The sequence below is a fragment of the Pogoniulus pusillus genome, chromosome 15, assembly GCF_015220805.1.
Source record: "Pogoniulus pusillus isolate bPogPus1 chromosome 15, bPogPus1.pri, whole genome shotgun sequence".
NCBI classification, from domain to species: Eukaryota; Metazoa; Chordata; class Aves; order Piciformes; family Lybiidae; genus Pogoniulus; species Pogoniulus pusillus.
Window position 1 is genome coordinate 5,661,145 of NC_087278.1, and position 25,498 is coordinate 5,686,642.

Here is a 25,498-nt window from a genome sequence, read left to right on the forward strand (position 1 = left end):
ATGAAGCTATTTATTTACAGCTAGCACAAAATAGAAGCAGATATTTACAGTATATACAGTTATAGACAGAAATAGACAAGGGAAAAGGTAATACAGAAACACAACTCCCCTCCCAGAAACCTGAGTCCCCAGGAAGGGCTCTCAACCACCCCTGCACCTTCCCCCTGCCCCTCTCAACCTTACCCCAGTCCCAAGGAAGAATGGAGGTTCAGCCAAGAGGTTAAGAAGCAAAGGTGAGTGGAGGGTGTGTTAGAGAGATGTAGCTCAGTCAGAAGCCCAAAGCAGAGTGTGAGTGAAAAATGGCCAGAGTGTTATCTAATGTTCTCATTTCTTCTTCAGCAAGACTCTGAGGGGAGTAGACATCACCACTGCTTTCCTTTCACAGCCTATGATCTAGTTCTTCTCACCAAAACATTCTAGCCTGCTTCAAACCAGCACACCTAGCACGCTAGCTGAAATTCCTGGTGGGCATAGTGTGAAAGGTAGAAGCTACACCTCCCATCACCACCCAAATATGCTTGTATTAAAGGTCCAGTTTCTCTTAAATCCACTTCTCAGAGGCGAGGGGTTTATTTTGGGCAGGGGTGTTCCCAGCTAGGAGGTGTGTTCAACAAAACTTCTTTCAGGCTTGAATGGGTTTTAAACCTTTGGATTCCTTTTCATTACAAGGGGACACAGTCTCAAGTGGTGCTGGGGGAGGTCTAGGCTGGATGTTAGGAGGAAGTTGTTGTCAGAGAGAGTGATTGGCATTGGAATGGGCTGCCCAGGGAGGTGGTGGAGTTGCTGTCTCTGGAGGTGTTGAAGCAAAGCCTGGATGAGGCACTTAGTGCCATGGTCTGGTTGACTGGATAGGGCTGGGTGCTAGGTTGGCCTGGATGATCTTGGAGGTCTCTTCCAACCAGGTTGATTCTATGACTCTACATAGTCACCAATTACACCACCGCCTAGGTTGCAAGGCCCCGGAGCACATTAATTGGTTTTCGCTGCTTTTCAAGGGCACTTCATTAGTTAAGGAAAGATATTTATGGAGGCTTCAGTGATAGGGATACGAAGACCTTGTTAGATACAGGCAAGGCGGACGTGGTTAAACTGCTGACGCGGTACAAACTGTCCAAGCTAATCAGAACTCGTAAACATTCTCCGGCAACACCAGGCTGATGCCCCCAGAAGCAAAGGCAGCCTCCCCCGCACCTCTCCCTTCGCTCGCCTCCAGCGGCCGGCAGGGCCCCAGCTCGCTCCCGCCCCGCCCCGCCGTCTGGGCTCCCGCCCGCCCTGACCATAGAGGAGCCTCCGCACGGAGGAGAGCGGCGCAGGGAGATCATAGAGTTGAGGGAGGGCAGGCACGAGCCCGCCGGAGCGCTGGCGGCCGGAGCGCCGCCCCGCGCGGCAGTGGCGCTTTACGGCGGCGCGCTGGCGCGTCCGCGTCCAAGATGGCGGTGCGGCCGCGGCGAGGAGCTCGGCGGCTATAGAGGCCGCTGCAGCCGGAGCAGCCCGGGAGGAGCCGGGGCCGCCCCGCCCGGCCGGGCGGAGGGTGAGGAGAGCGGGACGGTGCTGGGCTGGGAGCAGAAGGCGACAGGAAGCGAAGAGAAGGCGACGATTTTGCGCTAGTTCCTTCCATTCCTTCACTGGGGGGAGGAGGGGAAGTCTTTCGTGTGCCTCGTGGGAGGCTTTTTACCTCGTTCTCCGTGGGCAGAAATGCACTGTGGATTTAGTGGTTGGGTTTGGGGTTTTTTTCTTTAACTCTGTCGAGTGTTAGCTTATTGATCCTAAAATGATTTGGGATGGAGGGTTCAGAAGTTTATTCTCTTTCCTGTTACCTTTGAAGTGTTAGAAATGTGGGAGATAAGGGGTGCAGATGTGGGAGATAAGGGGTGCAGATGTGGGAGATACGGGGTGCAGATGTGGGAGATACGGGGTGCAGATGTGGGAGATAAGGGGTGCAGATGTGGGAGATACGGGGTGCAGATGTGGGAGATACGGGGTGCAAATGTGGGAGATACGGGGTGCAAATGGAACTCCTGCCTCTGTTCGGTGGGCCCCTCATGAGAAGGAGCTATAGTGCTGTGCAAAAAGATTGGAGGACACAGCCTCAAGCTACGCCAAGGGAAATTTAGGCTTGAAGTGAGGAGAAAGTTCTTCCCTGAGAGAGTCATTGGACACTGGAATGGGCTGCCCGGGGAGGTGGTGGAGTCGCCATCCCTGGAGCTGTTCAAGGCAGGATTGGATGTGGCACTAGCCTTGAGCTCTGTGGATTTGATGATCTATGAGGTCTCTTCCAGCCTTGGTGATACTGTGTTATCCTCTGAGTGTGTTACTGGCGATCACAATTCAGAAGTTTGCATACAGCAGGCCAACTGGGAGCATGAACCGTGAGCTGAGCTCTGTAGGTCTTTGCTACTCAGTGCACTGAATGGAGTCAGTTCCTGAAACTTGCTGGGAATCCTTTCTGCAAGGCCTTGGAGCACTAAATGAGGCACTGTGCTTTAATGTCTTCGTAGGATGTGTAGAGGGAGGTATTTAGTGGTTTGAGAATGGCATCTTCTGTAATTGGGGAAGAGGGATATGCATGGAGACTACAGTGAGGCTGCAGAGAGCTTCAGAATGAGCTCGTGAATACTTTTCGCTGTGGTTGCAGTCTGTCAAGAAGCTGTGTGGTGAACAGAAAGCTGAATCCCTTCAGCTTGTAAATCTCAGAGGATGTTATAGATACTGAAGTGGAATCTGTTGTGTGTTATTTTTTATTTTGTCTTGGTTTTGGTTGGTTTGGGTTTGAATTTTGGTTTATTTGTTCGTTGTTTTTTTTCCCCACTGATCTTCTGGTGGGGAGCTGGGAGTGGAGCTGGGGGAGGGCTGAGAGAGAACATTCCTGGCTGTAGTTTGGACACATTTATAGTTGAAGAAATTTCCAAAGACAAGAAATTATTCTTTCTAGAATACCTTTTTCATTTCTGGTCTTCATAACAGCTTGAAATAATACTGATGGAGGCAGAGTGCATCAGGGCAGTGGGTTCTGGTCTGTGGGGAACAGGTGTAGACATGGGTGTGTGTACACAGCACTTGCTGGTGGATGCAGTAGTTGCTGGGGAGGGAGATCAAGGACAGCTTAAAAAATCTGAGGAAAGGAAGAAAATTGTGGGAAACATTTGAAAATGAGAGGAATGGAAAGATAAAACTTTAAGAGCTCCTAAGAGAGTAAATGAAAAGCCAGGAGGACTCTGATTTGCTCTTAGAAAGATGGTGTATTTTGCCCCTCTGTAATGTAAGCAAGAGGCTTCTTTGAGTCTTGAAGTGAATAGCAAACTCATTCATCAAAGTAGTTAGTAAGGTAGTAGTAACCAGGCACTTAATGGTACCTAGTTAAAGTAGGGTGATTTTGAATGTGACTGTCTGACTGACCTTGTAATGGGGACCTCACAAGTGTTTGAGGTTTTTGAAGGAGCAACTTTGCCTACACAGAGAGGAGGAATAAACATACTCAAGCTACTGGTGCACAGGCCTTGAAACCATGTAATCTTTTCCAGGTCTCTCTGTTTTTAAAGTCTTTTGAGGTGGAAGTTAAGAAACAGCCAAAATGGGGAGGAGATCCACATCATCCACCAAGAGTGGGAAGTTTATGAATCCCACGGATCAGGCCCGTAAGTATCTACGAAAGCTAAGCAGATAGGAATGGGGTAGGAGGTTCCTAGGGAAGCAAATAAAAAGCTTTCTCTGAGGATAAGAGTGTCACTGAAAAAATATTATCTTAGTTTTGTCTGGTGGAAGAATTTCTGGAGGAGGATGCTTGCTTTCATGCTGTTGTTTCTCTTGAATAGTTACCAGTGTTCAGAGATCTTTGTACTTAGCTGTTGGCTAAACTGCAAGCTGCTTCTTCAGACAGAGTTAATTTGTGTGAGGCTGAAATTTGAGGAACATCTCAAATTTTGCAGATGTTCTGGTCAGATGAGAGTTGTCTTAACATCTGGTATGTTACCAGAAGGAGAAAACACAGCTATCAATGCTAACCAGATAAAGAAAATCCAGAATTCCACTGTGAACATGCTTTATTTCAAATGCATACTCAAAGCCTGCATGTTTTTAAAGTGCATTACCTATTGCTGGCTCTATTTCAGCTTCTGGGCAGCAATCTTTTCCATGACTGCACACATTGCTATGACTTTGCTCCCTGCTGTTGTTCTTTCTCTAGAAATAGCCCTGCTTTGGAGACAGAAAAAGTGCTATATCTGCTTTCTTTCTGTATAAGCACCACAAAATAGAAAGCTGTTTCATGCTGTATTTCTCTCTCACTGGGAAGATGAGTTAAACAGTCTTTGTAAAACAAGTAAACTATTGAGAACCAGAACTGGTTTTGATGAAGGAAAAGTTCTTCATGGATTTGGTTGTCTCTTTCAAGCTATTTTTTTTCTTTTCCCTTTCTCTCTAGGGAAGGAAGCTCGGAAAAGGGAACTAAAGAAGGTAAATAGTGAGATCAGGAATAATTACTTGTCTTTCCCTGTACTATATGCCCTATTTGTGATTGTAATGGAAAATACTGTCCAAACAAGTAGTTTAAGAAAGCCAATTTTGGTTTTGAGCAACCTTATCACATCGTCTGCTGTTGTGAAACTTGTCATAGTTGCAGCTTTTTGAAACGTTATCGTAAGTGCTTGGGAATTAAAAACAAATGAAAAAGCCAACCCAAACTACAAATCCTTTCTACTACTGCTGGAAAGCAGGTTGTAGTGAGGTGAGAGTCAGTCTCTTCTTCCTAGTACCAGGTGATAGAATGAGGAAATGGTCTGAAACTGTGCCAGGAGAGGTTTAGATTGGATATTGGGAAAAAAGTTCCTTTCTGAAAGAGTGGTCAGGCATTGAAACTGGCTGCCCAGGGAGGTGATGTAGTCCCTGTCCTTGAAGGTGTTCAAGAACCATGTGGGCATGGCACCTGGAGACACATTTTAATGGCTATGGTGGTCTTGGGTTGCTGGTTGGACTTGATGAACTTAGAGATCTTTTCCAGCCAAAACAATTCTGTGACATAAACCTCCTAAAGCTTTTTTCAGCATGTTTTTACTGTCTACCTTTTGTTAGTAGGTTTGTCTTGTTGAGTGTCCTAACTTGAACAAGTTAGAGAAGCATTTGTAAGTAGCAAGATAGTGGAACTAAAATTCCCATTAAGTTTTAATTGCCTTTGCTGCTGATGTTTGTCATGGTTAATATTTGGAGGCAACTTTGAAGTGTGCTTTTCTGCAGAGACTGGGTGTGGGTATTCAGTGATGCTTTTCTGATCTTGATCTCTCTTCTTAGAACAAAAAACAACGAATGATGGTACGAGCAGCTGTACTAAAGATGAAAGATCCAAAGCAGATTATCCGGGACATGGAGAAATTGGATGAGATGGGTGAGTGAATAATATCAGGTGTTGGACTTTGGCAGTGGTTTATGTGAACACATAACGGTCATGAGGGATGACTGGCAGACTAAAACAGAGCAACCTTTTCACTTCTCTGTTAGAACAGGAGAATCTATGAATAATCAGAGATTGATTATGATTTTATGTGGTGCTATTTTTTTCCAAGAGGATGACTGATTGAAAAAAAAGAGTGGTGTGTATGATAGTGACTTAGAGTTGGAGGAGGAAATTGCCCTGAGCCTGAAGACTTCCTGAAAATAGAGACTGAAAGTTGTTTGCTTTGAAGTTGTTTCATTCCTTGGAAGCTGTGGAGTAGAGTAACTTAAGAATATTTGGACTTTATTTTTTTTGATACTGTCTTGAATTTAGAGTTTAACCCAGTACAGCAGCCACAACTTAATGAGAAAGTTCTAAAGGATAAACGCAAGAAGCTGCGGGAGACTTTTGAGCGCATCTTGCGGCTCTACGAGAAGGAGAATCCAGACATCTATAAAGAGCTGCGCAAGCTGGAAGTGGAGTATGAGCAGAAGAGGTCACAACTCAGCCAGTACTTTGATGCTGTCAAGGTAAAGCTTATTATATTCAAGGTTTGTAACTGTGGTGGTGTGTAATCTTTGTCTGCTTGTTAGGTGTGACGGTTATAAAGGAAAGGAACTTCATATGGGACCAGCCTGATGTTATTTGGCTCTTAATAAGTCCTTAGGTTACTCTGTGTAGTAGCTCCACTTGCAGCATTCCAGGACAGGGGTTACCAGGTCTGTATTTGTCCCTGATAAAGTGATTTCATTCAACATGAAATTGCACGGGAAAGGGAAGGGGTTTTTTTTGCAATTAACAATATCAGAGTTGTATTAAAGACAGAGCAAACTTGTGAATGTTGATATTTCTTTGAATTTCTGCTAAATCTCTTGCTTGAAATAATGAGAATCCTTTCACATTCCTTTGAAGAGCTTTCTCTGACATCCTTCCATACCATATTTGAGAACATAATGTACAAATGTCTACAAGATTTTTATTGTTTACTTTGTCCTTTGGAATATGCAGCTTCCTGTGCTTTGTGCCTTCTGGATGCTTTAAATACAAACATCCTTGTCTTTGCCTTGGGGACTGAAGGTCTAAAGGGAGATAGAGGCCTGTCTGGATTTCAGCTGTAATACTAAAGCCTTTTGTGGGTACTCTGCCTGTGTTTGTTTTGGGTTGAAAGCTTTTATTGTTTCCCAAATGTCTTTCACAGACAGTTGCAAGATAATGTGCCCTCAGAACAGACACCTTTGGCAAGTGGTTGTAGATCCCACATGTTTTGTACTCTGCAGAGATGTGCGGTAGCTTCTGTGGGAGTAACCCATTCTCTCCATCCTTTTTTTTTAATCTCCCCAGAATGCTCAGCATGTTGAAGTGGAAAGTATCCCCTTACCAGATATGCCACATGCTCCCTCCAACATCCTCATACAGGACATTCCCCTTCCAGGGGCTCAACCACCTTCTATCCTTAAGAAGACATCAGCCTATGGGTAAGAGGAAAAAAGACAGCTTGGAGAGGAGGTAAAAAAGCAAACAAAAAGAGTAGAAGCAGAAGTAATGCGGAGTAGGAGAAGTGAGGAATTCTGTGCAAGTAATTTGTAGTGTTTTCTTTAACCAAAGCACTTAATCTTTCCCTACTTTCGTTTTAAAGTCGTGGGAGTAACACGCTGTGTCCTCTAGCATTTGTCTTTCTGTATCAGTAAAACTTGAAGCCTTGCAACTTGAAACCTAAATGCCTCATAAATTGCCACGTGTGTGTTCTTTTTTCTTGCTAGTATGTTTAGCTTAAGCTCCTAATGTACCTGTTTTTCAGGTTTCTCATTCCATTACTGATTCTTTCTGTTTTTTTCTGAGTAATCTTCTGTTTTCACCAACTTTGATTATTCATTCTGTTTCTGTGATAGGATTCAATACTTTTTTTTTTCTTCTGTGTTTTTTGTTTTCCTTTAATCTTTTCTTCAGTCACCTTCTGAGAGCCTTGCTCTTGTCTGATCTTCAGCAATCATGTCTTCATGTGAGGCTGTAAACTCCTTGGGACAAATCTATACTTTATAAATGTTCATGCCTCCTTTTAGAAGGCTCCTGTGTAAACAATGATGAGAGAAGACTTAAGAATTCTGCTAAGCTCATGTTTGGTTTTGTTCTTGTGCTTCGTATTTCTTTTCTTTCCAGACCACCAGTTCGATCCATTTCTGTACTTCCTCCTCCTGGGCTTGGTGTTCCACGTTTACCTCCAGGTAGGAAGCCCCCTGGACCTCCTCCAGGGCCACCTCCACCTCAAGTCTTACAGATGTATGGCCGCAAAGTGGGTTTCACCTTGGAGACGGCTCCTCGAAGGCGAGAAGAGGAGGTTTCTTACAGTTCAGAAGCAGGTAAGGACTCCCCTATTTCTGTCTGCTGTTTTCTTGACCTCCTGTTTTGCTACTGTAGTGAATGAGGTGTGCTTTAGTCTATGTTCTCTGGCAATATAGATGTTAATGCTGCTTGAAGGACTTTAGAAATTATTGTACCTCTGAGGCAGTTCTGGTAGATCTCTTAACGCCTGCATTTTTGTTATCAGCTGCATTTTGAAATGCTGGATCTTCTAATTGGAACATTCAGATGCCATCTGTGCAACATAATGAAAAACCAAGCGTGTTTTCCCATGTGATCTTAACCAAGGATGAATCATTCTACTCATCATTCCTTAAAAAGAATATCCAAGGGGAAAATCCTTCATTTTCTGAGAAGCCTTTCATTTTAAAAACAAACAAACAAAACCCCAACACCAAAAAGAACCCCAAACATAGGGCAACAAAGAAACAAAGCCAAAAAAAAGCCTGAACAAGACAAACCCAAACCAAACACCTGAAAATCCAAACCAAGCTTGGGTATGGATTTGATAGGAGAACCTAGGTCCTCTTTTTTAACACAACTGCTCTTCCTTCTATAGAAATTTCTGTGTGACTGGGTAGATAGTTCGATGCATTCTGGTAAGCAGTAAAGCTATTTCAAGGGTGGGTGATGAATGTGTAGAAATGAACTAATGAGTTGTAGGTAGGAGTAGCCTTCACTTGTGTGCTGTGCAAATTAACCATCTGGTTAGCAGGAAATCTTATAAATAGACTCTCTGGAATATTCTTTAAGAATGTGCTGAGCAGTTTAGTAGAGAGTTAACAACATACCCACGTGGTTGCCAGGGGAAATTTTTCTAATTGTAGACATACACTGCTGTGAAAGAGAAGATTTTGTATTTGGAGTTTATGCATTTCATAGAATTATTTGAGTTGGAAGGAATCTTAAAGATCATCTAGTTCAACCCCGCTGCCATTAGCAGAGACACCCTCTAGTAGACCAGCTTGCTCAAGGCCTCATTCAACCTGGCCTTGAATGTCTTCAGGGAGGGGACATTCATAGCCTCCCTGGGCAACATGTTCCAGTGTCTCACCACTCTTAATGTAAAGAATTTCTGTCTAATCTCCAGTCTAAATCTGCCCCTCCTTAAGCTTCAATCTATTCCCTCTTGTCCTGTCACTACAAGCCCTTGTAAAAAGTCCCTTCCTGGCTTTCATGTAGGCCCTTTCAGGTACCCAAAGGCTGCTGTAGGGTCTTGTCTCTCCAGAGCATTTTCCTCAGGCTGATCAGCCCCAGCTGTTGCAGCCTGCCCCTACAGTGGAAGATGGTTCCTCTGGTCATCTTTGTGGCCCTCCTCTGGACATGCTCCATTAGTTCATATGTCCTTCGTAGGCTGGAGACACCATAACTGAACGCAGTGCTGTTAAGTGTGTTACAAAATGATCATGTTCTTGTCAGGAAGTGTTCTTTGTGTTTCCTAATACTTCAACTCCTGCAGGCCAGCGAGGGCATGATGATGATATGTCCAGTACCAGCGAAGATGAAGGTTATCCCGAGGATATGGATCAAGACAAGCATGATGAGAGCAGTGATGACAGTGACAGCGATAGGTCGGATGCAGACAGTGAAGGCGAGGACTTTGCACATCGTGATAATGACAAGGAGAGGGAAGGTGGTGAAGAAAAGAAATCAGGTATGGTGGGAAGTTACAGGGTTGGGTTTAGAATCACAGAATCATCCAGATTGAAAGAGACCTCCAAGATCATTCAGTCCAACCTAGCACCCAGATCTGTCCAGTCAACTAGACCATGGCACTAAGTGCCTCACCCAGTCTTCTTTTGAACACCTTCAGGGATGGTGACTCTGCCACCTCCCTGGCAGCTGATTCCAATGCCAATTCACAGACTCTTTGAAGAACTTCCTCCTAACATCCAGGCTGTACCTCCCCCAGCACAACTTGAGACAGTGTGCCTTTGTTCTTAACTTTGTGCTTTTTCTTTCAGAAATGAAACACTGTTTAACAGAGTTTGTCTTTTTCCTGACAAAGTAATTTGTTTAGCCAGCTGACTTTGTTTTAACTCCCTTTATTTCCACCTGAGGAACTTCTGGTAGTAAATGGATCAGATGTGAGACTAAGACCACTACATGTCATACTGCTAAATGCTTCTGGACAATATGTTTTTCTTGACTGCTTGCAGTTGGGAAAGAACTCTAGGCTAGCAAAACTTCCAGTTGGGAAAGAACTCTAGGCTAGCAAAACTTCCCATCATTGCTTGTGTTACCTCAGCAGCACAAATATTTGTTCTTATGTAAGGGCCACCATTCCATTAGAACAATAGGTTATCCATACCAGGTAGAATACTTAAATCTATCTGATTTTGATTGTTTTCTTCCCACCAACCTTGCCTGTGCTTTGCTGTCCCCAGGTCATAGTGTACGGTTTGCAGACATGCCTGGGAAGTCACGAAAGAAGAAAAAGAACATGAAAGAACTGACTCCACTCCAGGCCATGATGCTACGAATGGCAGGTGAGTCAGATAGATGTGTCAAATGGAGATAGGCCATTTGGTTTTCAGATAAGGTGTCTCTGTTAAGCTTACTTTGTGTGCATAGCTTTTATATTATTGGATGAATATTTTATTGTCTGCTAAGAGTGTGAGCTGTGGCCTGGTATTTGTTTGGGTTTAAGTTATTTTTAGTCTAGTGGTTTGTTCTGTGTAGCAAGTTAAGGTGGTATAATTTTTTGGTTTAGATGTGCTGTGATTATTTTTTTTTCTTCCAAATTTTATTTTGTTTAACTTTTTTTTTTTTAAACAATTGCTCAAATTAAATATGAACCCCATAATGAAAAAGGAAGGATGAGATTGTCTTTTGGCTCAGCCTGTAACCTGTAAAGATTTGTACTCCGTAGAAGATTTGTGCTCCCTAAATCTGTCCTTTTGCAGAAATAAGTTAACCTCATAGTGGAGAAGGAAGGATGAGATTGTCTATTGGTTCAGCCTATAAGGATTTGTACTCCATAGATTTGTGCTCCTTAAAACTGTCCTTTTGCAGAAATAAGTTAACCCCATAATGAAGAAGGAAGGATGAGATTGTCTTTTGGCTCAGCCTGTAACCTGTAAAGATCTGTACTGCATAGAAGATTTGTGCTCCCTAAAACTGACCTTTTGCAGGACTGTTAACCCCATAATGAAGAAGGAAGGATGAGATTGTCTTTTAGCTCAGCCTGTAACCTGTAAGGATTTGTGCTCCCTAAAAATATCCTTTTGCAGAAATAAATTAACCAATAGAGCAAAGATTCAATTTTTATTTAGAGAAGGACACCCTACCACCTTTCACAGGCTTGTAGCTTCTTGGACATGAGGATTGTATTTATGCTGTATTTATCCCTGTCTCCTTGTCCACATTTCTCACTCTGTTTCTACAGAGTCTCACAAACCAGAAGTCAAATAGCTGCAGTACTAGAAATTTTGGGTCCCACAGTAATGTGTAGCTCTGTTTAGAACTGTGATAGTTTTTGTGGGTTTTTTGTTTGTTTGTTTAATTTTCTGTTTTAACAATAAGATTTGTTCACTTTTCTTTCCTTTAAGGCTTATTGTTACTTCTTTATGCTGTGTGTTCAGGTTTCTCATATTCACGAAGGTACTGTGGGCTCATTTTATGTCTTCGTCTCTTCCAGGTCAGGAAATCCCAGAAGAAGGGAGAGAAGTGGAGGAATATTCAGAAGAAGAGGAGGAGGAGGAAGAGGACTCGGAATCTGAAGAAACATCACAACAGCAGCAGCAACAACAACTCAGTGAGGAAGCTCTTGCAGAAACTGGGTCATCTACTACAACTTCTCAGACACAACAGCAGCAACCACCTCCACAGGCTGTTGCTCAAACTCAGATACAGGCACCACCTATGCCTGGGCCGCCTCCACTAGGGCCACCTCCAGCCCCTCCACTGAGGCCCCCAGGCCCACCCACTGGCCTTCCTCCTGGCCCTCCACCAGGCAAGTGCATGATATCTTCTGGTTTGAATAGGCTTTCTCTACTAGAGGGAATGTACCAGTTTGGGAGTTTTGAAGTTGTAGAATGGAATACAGGAGCCAAATGTCAGAATTTCTGAGACCTGCACCACCTTCTGTGCTCAGTGTATTGTTGCTGTGCTGTGCTTCTGAGGCATCAGGCTCTTGTAGTTGTGCTCAGCCTGAAGGGCATCAGCTTGTTTTTGTTGGTACTGGTGCTGACAAACAGCAGTGGAGCCAGAAATTGGGTATGAAAACCAAGGTTGGTGCAGTGTGCCTGTCCAGAATGTTTTCTGGTTGGTTTGTTGCTTTTTTGTTTGTTTGGCTGCTTTTAGTGTGGGGGTTTTGTTTGGGTTTTTTTGGGGAGGAGGGGTGTGTGTAGGCTTTTTTTTCTCATGTTGTTTTTCATTTTGTTTTGTTTTTCCCTTGGGTGGTTTCCTTGACAAGACATGCTAAGGAGATTTGGGAGCCAACACCTAGTTACAGGCTTTATTTTCTATATATATTAAACAAACTGTCAGGTGAAGACTTCTACCATTCTACCACCTGAATGCATTTCTTGTTATGGAAGAAAATTATCCTCAGATGAAAGAAATACTGAATTTGAAATTACATTAGTATTAGACTGCCTGGAGACTATTAGCACTGGAGTGAATGAGTAGCTTTTTAATAGTATAGTATGGGATTTTTTTGTTTGAGGGCAAACAGGTTGTTGATTCTAAGATTTGTTTAGAGGAAGGCAGCAGTTTAGTTTCTGCAAGGTAGTGAGGTTCCTAAATAGCTGAACTGGATATGTGAGTAACTGTTTTGTAGCTTAAAGTGTATAAATCTGGCTCTTAATTTCTTAAATTGCAAAGATCAATAGTTGGTCTATAATGAGGAGCAGCATATACTATGATTTTAATGTATTACTCTGCATGGTTACATCAACATGATTTTTTTTCCTCAAGGGGAAAATCATAGAGTAAGTCAGGGTTGGAAGGGACCACAAGGGTCATCTAGTTCCAACCCCCCTGCCATGGGCAGGGACACCCTACCCTAGATCAGGCTGGCCACAGCCTCATCCAGCCTGGCCTTTAACACCTCCGGGGACAAGGCCTCAACCACCTCCCTGGGCAACGCTTTCCAGTCTCTCACCACTCTCATGGTGAAGAACTTCCTCTTCACGTCCAGTCTGAATCTCCCCACCTCCAGCTTTGCTCCATTCCCCTTAGTCCTGTTACTCCCTGATATCTTGAAAAGTCCCTTCCCAGCGTTTTTGTAGGCCCCCTTCAGATACTGAAAGGCCACAATAAGGTCATCTCGGAGCCTCCTCTTCTCCAGACAGAGAGCTGGAGAAGAGTTCTTTCCAGTGTTTTCGTTCTTTCCCGTGTCTTTGACACGACTCTGTTCCTGATAACCCCTAGAGGAGGAACCTCGAAACAGCTACTTTCAGTAGAGCAAAGCTACTTGCTTCTTGTAGGTGTTTAAATTGTAGCAACCTCAGCTCTGTAGCTATTCTCTGTTACTGTTCCATCAGGCAAGGAAGAGCCCTTTTTACAAGTGAGGAAATATTTGACTTTTCTTTTGGTTTTGAATTTGAGATCTGTTTAATCTGGCAGTAGGCAAATATTAGAACAGTTTTCAAGTTCCTCTTGAGGCTTTAGTGTTCACTGATTGGATTGTTTTGGGCTTTCTTAACCTTGAGTCTTCATTTATCTGCATGCTTTCAGGAGCCCCTCCATTCCTGAGACCTCCTGGCTTACCAGGACTGCGTGGGCCCTTACCTCGACTTCTGCCACCGGGCCCTCCGCCTGGGCGACCACCTGGCCCTCCTCCTGGTCCCCCACCGGGTCTGCCCCCAGGTCCTCCTCCACGTGGACCTCCTCCTCGCCTGCCCCCTCCTGCCCCACCAGGTAAAGTATTCTGTTTCCTTCAGTGTTATGTCTCTCCCTGCTGAATTTCCCCAGTTTTTGCTGCGGTGACCAAGCCAGGAAGTACAAATGGTTATTGGTTTTCTATTGTTCCTGTCTATGGCTGTGTTGTGCTGTATATGTGTAATAACAAATAATTCCATACTGCTATGTTTAGTTTGAATTACAGCAAGAATAGAGTTACAGAATCATAGAATCAGCCAGGTTGGAAGAGACCTCCAAGATCATCCAGTCCAACCTAGCACCCAGTCCTGTCCAGTCGACTAGACCATGGCACTAAGTGCCTCAGCCAGGCTTTGCTTGAACACCTCCAGGGATGGTGCCTCCACCACCTCCCTGGGCAGCCCATTCCAATGCCAATCACTCTCTCTGCCAACAACTTCCTGCTAACATCCAGCCTGTACTTCCCCCAGCACAACTTGAGACTGTGTCCCCTTATTCTATTGGTAGTTGCCTGGGAGAAGAGGCCACCCCCCACCTGGCAATGAGGTCACTCCTGAGCCTCATCTTCTCTAGGCTAAAGAACCCCAGCTCCCTCAGCCTCTCCTCATAGGGAAATGAAAATCCATCCTCAAAAAGGGTATTTCAGATTTAAAACTTCTGATGGTTTCTGAATAACCCCAGGGTGCTAAATGGCGATGCACTTAGTGAGCTGGAGAATGCCTTTTTCCACATGATCATAAATTTCTGACTCTGAAATTTCAGTGGGATGGATCATCAAGAAAGTTTCTTTTCAGTTTATAAATGAAAAAAAAATAGAAGAGCAAGACACAGGCTCCTGAAGCTTCCAGAGTCTTGAGGATCAACAGCATTTTCAGCCCAGCATTTGGTGCAGGGTTGAAAATATGCCTTTTATTTTTCCAAGACAGTTCTACCGCATCTTGTTAACTTTTTGGTGGTTTTCTTTATTTTCTTCTCTTCTTGGCTTTCTGAGCCTGTGCACTTAAGACTTCCACTCGTGGAGTCAGCTCATGTTTGAGGTGTTTTTTCCATCTTACAGGTATCCCTCCTCCCCGCCCAGGCATGTTACGGCCACCTCTGGTGCCTCCATTAGGACCTGCCCCACCTGGGCTCTTCCCACCGGCTCCTATTCCAAACCCTGGGGTACTGAGTGCACCCCCCAGCTTGATTCAGCGCCCCAAGGCGGATGACACCAGCGCAGCCACCATCGAGAAGAAAGCCACGGCCACTATCAGTGCCAAGCCACAGATCACTAACCCCAAGGCAGAGATCACTCGCTTCGTGCCCACTGCCTTGCGAGTGCGCCGGGAGAATAAAGGGGCTTCAGCTGCCTCCCAGAGAAAACAGGATGATGAGCCTGCTCTCCCGTTAGCCAAAGCTGCCCCTAAGGCTGGATCATCTGCCCCTATCTCTGTACAGACAAAGGATGATGTGTATGAAGCCTTCATGAAGGAAATGGAAGGTCTCCTGTGACTTGTCGCAGTCCTAGTCAGCTTTCCTGCCCCTCTGAACAAAGATGACCACCTCAGAGGGAAGAGAAGGAAGAGTCCTCCTGGAAGCAATAAAAGGTCTCACGTGACAGGGAATAGTTCCCAACCCACAGGTTAACTTTCCACTATGCTCTGAACAGAAATGGCTGCAGGTGAAATGTGGCTGGGGACCTCCTTTCAGAGCTGGCATGTCTACTCGGTGGAAGGAAATTAAAAGAACATCATGCTCCTTCCCTTGAGTCATTCCCTTTCCTTGGAGGGAGATAATGGTACTCTGGGGAAGTGGGTGTGGGAGAAGGTATGTGGCTATACTCTGCCTGAACCTTTCCATATCTCTGGTGAGGATAGTGGAACAGGTTTTTGAGGAGCCAGCAAAGTGTTAGCAGCATTTCATACACATATGGTTGTCTGGTTTTTATTTTCTGTACCCTTCTTTTCTGTAAATATTTTATAATCCTGATTGTTTTGGGGTTTTGTTTTCTTTTAGTTGCAGTGAAATTGATCCATCATCTTTGTTCCAGGCTAGTCAGGGAGGTAATTTGTTGCATATACTGTACACTGGAATTTTTCACCCTGTCCCCTTTACGGTCATCTTGACAGCTTTTCATCATCTGGGGAAACTTCACTTTGTCTTGTGGAAGACAATAAATGTTCAGTGTATGAAAGTACTGTTTGCTTTGTGGTTTGTTTAAAATTAGCATGTAGGTGAAAAAGGGAGGATGTTCTGTGGCCTTGGGGAAGAATGAAGCATTCTGAACCTCAGATGAGCAATAGCTACTTACAAATAATATTTATTTAATACCTAAGTTCTTCAGTTTTCCTGTTTTTAAGTTCATAAACCTTAGTAGCTAATAAGGTTTATAAACCTGGTAGCTAATAGAACTTTAAGTACCAATTACAATATTTTCTTTTATGTTCTTTATTGAAACATTTACCAAGCCTCAAATACCCACTGGATGCATCTTGGACAGGCTACTATAAGTGAAAATAGATACAAACCAATTCTAATTCTTAAGAGCTTGACAGATAATTTTATTTGTGAGGAAAAAAGAATTGTGTAGTTGGTGCTCTTAAAGTGCAAATTTATGTTTATATTGTTTTTAAAGGTCTTTCACATTCCCATCTTAACTCATTCTTCTTTGTTTTGTCAGACTTATTCCTTTGTAGCTTCATTCACTATGCAGACAGAGCTAAACATCCCAATAACCCTTTCCACCAGCAAGAAACAAATCTATGCTCTCTTTGAAACAGGACAGCAAACACTCTTGGTGTCTTGTAGACAAATTAGGTTTAAGACCAGTGGGATCAGTTGTGTTGGCAGTAAGTCTGTCCCACATGATCTGCCTCTTCAAGATAGGTAATAAATATTTCAAACATGCAAAGTTGTCTTTGGAATGCTGAACTGGAGCACAGGATCTCACACTGGTAGTTAGCTATTTATGTAGGAAGGTTGTGGAGTCTCCCTCTCTGGAGTTACTCAAGAACCATCTGGATGTGTTCCAGTGTGATCTGCTCTGAGTGATCTTGCTCTGGCAGGGGGGCTGGACTAGATGATCTTTTGAGGTCACTTCCAGCCCCTGACATTCTATGATTCCATGTAGGTGGTATCTTCAACCCTTTTTAAACACCCCCCATTAAAAAAAAATAAACAAAACAAAAAATAGCCCAAACCAACCACCAAACAAAACCTAAAACTTCACAAACAAAGAAAAAAATAAAAGCCAAACCCCAAAACAACAACAAAGTCACTAAAAATCAAATAAAAGCATAATCCCAAACCCAAGTTAGTGTGAAAATAGGATTGTCCACTGTCAGAGCTGGGCCAGCCATTAAAGGAGTGATACTTGCTCTCTATGACCAGCACTTCTGTCCTAATTCAAACCAGGACAATGATACAGCATAGAAGAGTTCAAGATTCTTCATTATTTCTGTTGAGCAACTTGTGGTGTCTTTGTAATTTTAAGAGTGAATCCCATAATAATGTATCAGTTTGTAGGTGAATTTATCAAAACAGTGGGGTTTTTGATAAAGACAATTTATGTTAAGATGCCAGACTAGCAATACCTCAAACAGCAGCTTTAGATGGCTGAAAGGCTCAAACTTAGCTGAATACTCAGTGTTTTGAAGCTAAATTTGTTTAAGGAGACAAAACTATTAACTACTTGAATTTATACTTGACAACTGGGATTATGTTTTCACAAGTTATGGACACAAACAGATTTGTACAGCATTTTTCTTCCTGATTCAGGAGTGTTTTGCAGTTGATTCAGTAATATCTTTTTTTCCCTCAAGTTATATTTATGGCATAGCCTCTTTATATTTTAGCTTTACTAAAAAAATGTTATTTTTGGTCTTTTGTGAGTGAAATGGGAATGGCAATTTATTACTTTGTTCTTCCTCTCCCCACCAATAATAATAATAATGATCATTTTGATATTTCTGACCCTTGTTTTTTAGTAAGTGCTGACCGTGTCTTGCAGAAACCAGCCTAGACTCATAGAATCAACCAGGTTGGAAGAGACCTCCAAGATCATCCAGTCCAACCTAGCACCCAGCCCTAACCAATCAACTAGACCATGGCACTAAGTGCCTCACCCAGTCTTTTCTTGAAGACCCCCAGGGACAGTGCCTCCACCACCTCCCTGGGCAGCCCATTCCAATGGGAAATCACTCTCTCTGTGAAGAACTTCTTCCTAACATCCAGCCTATACCTACCCTGGCACAACTTGAGACTGTGTCCCCTTGTTCTATTGCTGGTTGCCTGGGAGAAGAGGCCACTCCCCACCTGGCTACAATGCCCCTTCAGGTAGCCTAAGGAGAAGAGGAATTGTGTTCTGGGCAATCAGGACCAACCATCATTCAAGGTGGAGAAAACTCTCCCTGGCAGTCCTGTCATTACATTAAGAATGTGCAAAAGTAGTTAGATTTATTCTGCTCCTCCAGCTTGGAGGTCTCCTGACAGCATTTTGTCCCTCAGCATCAGAAATTACTGTAATTTCATTGCTAAACTGACAATACTTGCATCAGCTAGATTAATATTCCCCCCCCCCCCCCCATTCACTTTGATCTCTGGTAAGTGGAATCCTCTAAAAAACAGATCAATGAAACTCCATCCATTGAATTGCACAAATTTTTGTGCTTCTATTAAGAGAAGACAGGAAAATACTCCCTAGTATTTCTGCTTGGTCTCAGCACCCTGACACTAGTCAAAAAGAGATTGAATAAGAAAGTGTGTGAAATGAGCATATGTATGTTTGTGTATCCTTTTGTTCATTTATTTACTGAGGGAGACTTGAATCGGTGTATAGTACCCAAACAGATTATCTTTTTTTCTTATAAGGGAGAAAAGAACACAAGAAAAAGCTTATGGCATTTACAAGAACAATCTCTGTTTCTACAAGTGTGTATTTTCCTTCTAGTCATGGACACAATCCTTAATTCCATCTTCTCTGCGACTCCAGAACAGATATTCTCAGCTCTGGATAGCTGGTGACATAAACCCAGGCCAATCTGTTCTGGGTTTTTATATTGTAGTAATATAATTCTTCTCTCTAATATCCCCTCCATCTTGTGGTCATGTCTTTCATCTGTGGCTTCGAGTAGTGCTCACAGAAGGAAGAAAAAAAGACATTGAGGGGAGGAAAAGGGCTTGGGAAGGTCTGAGACAGAGAAATAATGTGACTTGCCCAACGCATCATAGAACACCAGTGACTGCCTAAAGGTGGAAATAGAAGATTCTTCAGATTAGTTGCTTTGTTACAATCTATTGAATCACATCATCAAGGAAGGGTGCTTCCTAAATAATATTGAACATTTGAAACATTCCTGTTCCAAATGTTCCTGGTCTTATTTGCTCAGCAATAAACAAGTTGTGACAGTACTTTGTGTGTGTGTATGTTACAAAGTTCTCTTTATTTTGCCTGGTTTGCAATGCTCCTGCTGTGACTGACGTATGCTGAACAGCTGTGGATCAGAATTCCTGTTATTGTACCCTTCTGGATGTGGTTCTCTCTTGATCTCCAAGTTGCCCTTCTGCATGTGGGTCTTTTTTGGTCTCTGTGTTCTAAGGTTTAAATGAAACATCGTTTGGAGGTTGGTTTGTTTGTTGCTTCGGGGTTTTTGTTTGGATTTCATTGGTAAGATATCAGGGGTGGCTTGGTGGGAGTCATGTCTTTGCCTTTCCCTGAAGGGTGGCTGCTACTATCCAGAACAGACAATGTAGTCTGGCATATATATTAATCATATCACTGTAATTTAATGATATCCACATTGTAGGATTTGGAGTACATTACTTTTGTACTCTTACCTTGTGGTTCTTTGTATCAAGGAATGCAGGTGAGAATAAAAATCACACAGAACTGAAATTTATGGGGAAAAAAAACAAAAGCAACCCTACAAAATCCAAACCCACAGACTCTCAGGCTGTGGGTAAAACAAAGGAAGATCCTGCTGTGCAGTGCTGGGATAGCAGAACTATGTGGCTAAGTCCATTGTGCAGAGGTTGTCCCAAAAATGGATTCTCTACCTGGTGTGCAAAGTCTCTTCCACATGCAGATAATGAGATACCAGGTTTACTGTGATCCTGAGCAGGATCGATTGGAGGTATTCACGTTGTAATCAGTAAGAGAAAAGCAGTTCATGTTCATGTTGTCCCTCCTGTTCACAAGATTTTCCCTCCATCAAATCTTCCTTAAGGCTTTATCTTGTGAAGCATCTTAGTTGTCCAGCACAGTCTCCTTCATTGCTATTGACAAGAATGTCACTGTCCTTGCTCAAAATATATGGAAGAAAGCAAAAAAAGAGGTTAGGGACAAAGAGCAAAGGATGAAAAACAATCAGGACTCTGTTTCGTCTGTAGAACAGAGCCAGACCATACCAGATGGATACCCTGAATCTTGAAGAAATCACTTCAGTTTATTGATGTGGTATTTTCCACTTAAGAGTAAAAATATGACAGCCTGACTGCTAATACTCTGCAGAATAGCTTCACAACTAATACCATCTTAGTTTGATTACAATAATGCTTTAAGTAATTTGCCTCCACTTTTCACCTTTCTGCCTTGTTTCTACACACAAGTAGCACTGAGCTGCAACTGTTCCCACTGTTGTTTTATGTAATAATAATATAACTACAAAGTAACCTTTTAAATTTTGTGAGGTTTTAAGTACAAGACTATTTCTGAAATACCAGAGATGGCATGAACAGAGCTTCTCTGAGAGTGATTTGCCATTGGAATGGGCTGCCCAGGGAGGCGGGGGAGTCGCCGTCTCTGGAGGTGTTCAAGCAAAGCCTGGATGAGGCACTTAATGCCATGGTCTAGTTGACTGGATAGGGCTGGGTGCGAGGTTGGCCTGGATGATCCTGGGAGGTCTCGTCCAACCTGGTGGATTCTATGATTCTCTGCTCCTAGGAGACCCCTGTGCCCTCTGCTCTCCAGAAGCTGGCGGGCACACACTTCCCGGTAAAATGGCTTTCCGAGGTTCGTCCCGGCATTCAGAGGCTCGGCTTGCTAGTTCGAAGCGAGCCGTCACCGGAGCCCAGAAGGTGTTTCAAGCCCGCCCTAGGCTGCCGACTCACCGGGAGCGCCCAGCCCAACGCCGTCTCCCTCCTGCCCACTTCACCAGTGGGGCGGCGGAGCACAGCCAGGCAGGGAGGGCCCCGCTCTGCTCACCCATTGGGCGGATTTGGATCCGTAACGCCATTGGTCGGAGCGACCGAGAGCGTGTCAGAGCCAATCCGAAAGCGGCCTGGGGAGCCCGAGGAGGCTATAAAAGGGGCTGGGCAGGGGGTGTCATGAGGCGTGATTCGCGTGACTTTGGGTGGCGGCGCTAGGAGAGCGGTGCGAGCGATGTCTGGCCGCGGGAAGCAAGGCGGGAAGGCGCGGGCTAAGGCCAAATCACGCTCCTCTAGGGCTGGGTTGCAGTTCCCCGTGGGCCGTGTGCACCGATTGCTGCGCAAAGGCAACTACGCAGAGCGAGTGGGCGCCGGCGCCCCGGTGTACCTGGCGGCCGTGCTCGAGTACCTGACGGCTGAGATCCTGGAGCTGGCAGGCAACGCGGCCCGCGACAACAAGAAGACTCGCATCATCCCGCGCCACTTGCAGCTGGCCATCCGCAACGACGAGGAGCTCAACAAGCTGCTGGGCAAGGTGACGATCGCGCAGGGCGGAGTGCTGCCCAACATCCAGGCCGTGCTGCTGCCTAAGAAGACCGAGAGCCACAAGGCAAAGAGCAAGTAAAACCTGAGGAGCCAGCATCGCCACCTCAAAAATAACTCAAAGGCTCTTTTTAGAGCCACCCACTTTATCATAAAAGGAGCTGTAGGTCCTGGCAAACAACCAACCAACCAATCTTAAAAAAACAAGCACGAGAACTGTAAATACACAAACAATTGCTGTCCAAAACTTAACATGAAACTAAGTTTTCACTTTAAGAAAACACTAAAAAAAAGTAAAAAACCATCATGAAAATAAATCTGTGCAAAAAATGCAGCTAAAAAATACATACATATACAACCTAAATATCTATAGTATAAAAAACAGAGCCCAAACAAAAAAAATCTGAGACTATATCCATCCTAAAAATATAGCTAAAAAGGTATACATCCCAAAAACACAGCTACTCTGTGTGAAAAACGATTTTACTTTGGTGAGAACGAGAAAGGCACAAAGTTGATAGCTATTGTGAAAACGAACCCACAGCTCCAGAATGCCTCCCATATCAGTTCAGCCCTGTGTGAATTCGAGGTCACTCACCAATGTCTTTAAACCCAACTCTGTTTCTTTCTGAACCACATTTTGGCCTAAGGACTGTCTTCATACCAACAGGCATCCTGAAATGTTTTTGAATAGTTTCTGTCGTGGGTTTGAATGGCTGTCCCTATTTTCTGCCTGAAATCTGGATAGGTTGGAGGGGGGAAAAAAAATCAGTAATCACAGCACGAGCAATTTGAGATAAAAAAGGGCTATTGCTGGGTTCAGCTTTTACCTTACATTGTGCTGAATGTTATTCTAAAGACGTTGAACTAAAAACAGAGAAAATGCTCGTTATGGGTCAATAAACACTAAGGAGTCCCCATTTGAAAACACAAGTTACTTGAGTCAGTGTGAAACAAAACTTTAGTAGCACTTGCAGTTACCACAGCAGTAAGTTACAAGCAGTCTACAGGCCTCTGGCAAAACAAAGGGTTGTAGACAATGATGAAAATACGGGTGAATTGCTTGCATCAGTTCTCTGTGCTCTGGAAAACAAGATACATTTACTGTCTAAATTGTATAAGCATGATCTTGGTGAAGTGCTGGTGAAGCCTTTCCCGGTCTTTCTAACAGGCAGTTGTTTCAGTGTAGCAGACACATCAGCTGGGTGTGCTATTTTTATTACTTCTAAAGCAAGAATCAAGTCACCAGGCAGTAAAAAAACCAACCAAACAAACAAAAAACCCTAGAATATTTCACACTCTGATGTGAACAGGGAACTCTGACAGGTACCTTGAGCAAGTTTTATTGTGCAGAAGTACGGAAAAATCAGCTGCAGCAGTGTCTGCCTTGATAACGATGACTCAGATTTTCACCAATCAAACACTATCAAAATAAAACCATTGCTAAATTGTGAAATGATAGGACGCTGATGATAAACACTAACAAAAGCTGGCCTTGTTAACTCCTTACGTGGTCAAATTTATTAAGATAATAAATATTTCTGTAGCAGAGCATGAGGGAAACATGTCTGCACTGTGCACACTGAGCAACACAGTACAAGCTGCTATACTGTGAAAAGTCATCTCCTTCTGGGGCACAAACAGCCCTTCACAGGAGTTCGGTCTGCTTCTTGCCTTGTTGCCTAATGCACTCATTTAATTTATTTTAATTATTTTTAAAGGGGTAAAGGATTTTGGACAAAGAAGCTGATTTCTAATCCATATTCAGTGCTCAAGATGAGCTTGTGTTACTTCCTCCTGTTTGAAATCAATTTGCGATTAAAATATCTATTCAAATTGCTATTTTTCAGTTCAGATTAGCAGAAGACCCTTTAAGGAATAATAATTAATTACTTTGTAAATTTAGTTGTCCACGTTGCGGATTTTATTTGAAAGGAAAAACAAAAGTTTCTGTCTCCTGAGGTCTGTTCAGGTCCAGGACTCGGGGTTTATTGCTTCTTTTTTAACTCACCCATTGCCTCTTCGAAGGGAAACTTTGCCTCGGGGAAGAGAAGTCTTTCTTTTCCACGCCGCTGCGAAGTGAGGGGGCTTAGGTGGCATAAATTCTGATAAAAACAGGCTTTTTTGACTCCTAAGAAACACAAAATGAGCGGGGAGAAGGAACCTTTCTGCCGTGCAGCGGGGCGGGCTCTGCAAAGCACCAATCAGCGTGCGGCTCCTCTCTATAAATACGAGGCCACTGACTTGCTCCAGGCCCAGTGGTTTTCTCTGATTCGTGGACAGAGGCTGCCATTATGTCGGAGACCGCGCCTGTTGCCGCTCCCGCTGTCTCTGCGCCTGGCGCAAAAGCCACCAAGAAGCCGAAGAAGGCGGCGGGCGGCTCTAAAGCCCGCAAACCCGCGGGCCCCAGCGTCACCGAGCTGATCACCAAGGCTGTGTCTGCTTCTAAGGAGCGCAAGGGGCTTTCTCTCGCCGCGCTTAAAAAGGCGCTGGCCGCCGGCGGCTATGATGTGGAGAAGAACAACAGCCGCATCAAGCTGGGGCTTAAAAGTCTCGTCAACAAGGGTACGCTGGTGCAGACCAAGGGCACCGGTGCCTCCGGGTCTTTCAAGCTGAACAAGAAACCGGGTGAGACAAAAGAGAAGGCAACGAAGAAAAAGCCAGCAACCAAACCTAAGAAGCCAGCGGCCAAGAAGCCTGCCAGTGCTGCCAAGAAGCCTAAGAAAGCGGCAGCAGTGAAGAAAAGCCCCAAGAAGGCCAAGAAGCCAGCGGCCGCTGCAGCCAAGAAAACAGCCAAGAGCCCCAAGAAAGCAGCCAAGGCAGGCCGCCCTAAGAAGGCAGCAAAAAGCCCTGCTAAGGCAAAAACGGTAAAGGCTAAGGCTGCCAAGCCTAAGGCGGCCAAACCTAAACCAGCCAAGGCAAAGAAGACAGCGCCCAAAAAGAAGTAAAGCTGAAGAAGTAAATTTGAGTTTACTCATTCAAATAAACCCAAAGGCTCTTTTAAGAGCCACCCACTTCTTCTCAAAAAGAGCTGAAACGCTGCGGTATTGGCAGCAGGAAAGCTTGGTGGGACTCTGAATTTAAAGTCTTTAAAGGGGTTTGGATATTAAAGTCATGGGTTTTTACACATGCCTACGTGGGACACCTGGGGCTTTACAAGGGAAGTGTTTCCCTATGTGCAGTTCGGAAGCGAAGCGATAGCGGCGGCGTTTGCTCCGCCTCCTAGTTGCCCATAGCTGGCGAGAGCAGAAGGGGGCAGCAATCACGGCGGCTCCGGCCGAGCGAGCGTCCCAATACTGAGATACCCTTGGGAGTTTAAAAGTCCCGCGCTGGGTTGGGATTGGCCTCTTCGGCCCGCCCCGGCCAGCCCCTTCCCTCCAGGCCCCGCCCCTTGGGGCGGTGAGCTTCCCCCCTCCTCTGGCGGTCCCGGTGCCGTCTGCCGTGCGTCAGTCACTCGGTTGCATACGCACGGCCCGTGGTTGAGAATAGATCGGGAAGAGGGAAAATGTACGCACCCCACCACAGCTCTGCCTTTCCCCTGCGGGGAGCGCTGGCCGGCCGCAGAGCTGCGGACGCAGCTCCGCTCACACAGCTGTGGCGGCCCCACACCCCCAGGCTATCTGCACAATGCTGAGTAACCCCACCTTTACTGCCATAGTTTTTTTTTAATTACTATGAAAATCCTTCGTAAAGTAAAATTTTCATTTTGCATAATCGAATGCGAGCAGCTACTTCATCGGGGGAAAAAACAAACCAACCAAACAAACACAAAACACAATCGGGGAGGCGGGGGAGGAGGTACGCATACTGAAACATTGGGGGAAAAAATCAGGAACCAGGCTACAAACACGCCTGGAAAACTTGCTTAAAAAACTGTTGGGAAAAAAAAAATTATTAGTCACTAAGATGTTTTACTTTACAGGTACAGTAGACAGTGTTGTTTTTTTTTAAACTAGGACGGTTTATTTCCAGACCTATCAACTACGAGAAAGCGAAGCCTGAAGAAAATAAAAGGCCACCTACCTTCCCCTGCGGGACTTCCAAGCTCTGAAAACAGCTAGCAGCAGAAAGCTTGGCGCAAAGTTGCTTCTGCTTTTCAGCTACATTAAAATCAGGTAGGACTTAGGTACATGTTCTCTTAAGTTTTAAACAACGAAGCACTGTAACCGTATGCCGAGCACAGGCAGCTAAACAAGAGCCCTCCAAATAAGTGTAAGCTGTAAC

At 44.3% G+C, this 25,498-nt stretch overlaps 3 protein-coding genes across 3 annotated transcripts; all 3 read left to right on the top strand.

The window, feature by feature from the left end:
- Positions 1 to 1,392: 1,392 nt before the first annotated feature.
- On the top strand, positions 1,393 to 15,782 carry WBP11 (WW domain binding protein 11). The gene is made up of 12 exons (XM_064155037.1): positions 1,393 to 1,531; positions 3,522 to 3,635; positions 4,421 to 4,452; positions 5,284 to 5,377; positions 5,759 to 5,955; positions 6,767 to 6,900; positions 7,583 to 7,782; positions 9,243 to 9,437; positions 10,171 to 10,272; positions 11,424 to 11,738; positions 13,466 to 13,648; positions 14,667 to 15,782. Exons 2-12 carry the CDS (start codon positions 3,572 to 3,574, stop codon positions 15,098 to 15,100), a joined length of 1,950 nt encoding a protein of 649 aa, XP_064011107.1. The 5' UTR covers positions 1,393 to 1,531; positions 3,522 to 3,571; the 3' UTR covers positions 15,101 to 15,782.
- A 5,144-nt stretch (positions 15,783 to 20,926) lies between these two features.
- LOC135181714 (histone H2A type 2-C) lies at positions 20,927 to 21,415 on the top strand. The gene has a single exon (XM_064155040.1). It carries the CDS (start codon positions 20,967 to 20,969, stop codon positions 21,354 to 21,356), a length of 390 nt encoding a protein of 129 aa, XP_064011110.1. The 5' UTR covers positions 20,927 to 20,966; the 3' UTR covers positions 21,357 to 21,415.
- Positions 21,416 to 23,540: 2,125 nt separating this feature from the next.
- LOC135181713 (histone H1) lies at positions 23,541 to 24,286 on the top strand. The gene has a single exon (XM_064155039.1). It carries the CDS (start codon positions 23,569 to 23,571, stop codon positions 24,220 to 24,222), a length of 654 nt encoding a protein of 217 aa, XP_064011109.1. The 5' UTR covers positions 23,541 to 23,568; the 3' UTR covers positions 24,223 to 24,286.
- Positions 24,287 to 25,498: the final 1,212 nt, after the last annotated feature.

Bases quoted from the DNA above. Each gene is read 5' to 3' on its own strand.
- WBP11 (XM_064155037.1), top strand. From the start codon at position 3,572: ATGGGGAGGAGATCCACATCATCCACCAAGAGTGGGAAGTTTATGAAT. The intron at 7,783-9,242 runs GTAAGGACTCCC...CAACTCCTGCAG, and splicing joins TTCTTACAGTTCAGAAGCAG to GCCAGCGAGGGCATGATGAT. The intron at 10,273-11,423 runs GTGAGTCAGATA...CGTCTCTTCCAG, and splicing joins CATGATGCTACGAATGGCAG to GTCAGGAAATCCCAGAAGAA.
- LOC135181714 (XM_064155040.1), top strand. From the start codon at position 20,967: ATGTCTGGCCGCGGGAAGCAAGGCGGGAAGGCGCGGGCTAAGGCCAAA.
- LOC135181713 (XM_064155039.1), top strand. From the start codon at position 23,569: ATGTCGGAGACCGCGCCTGTTGCCGCTCCCGCTGTCTCTGCGCCTGGC.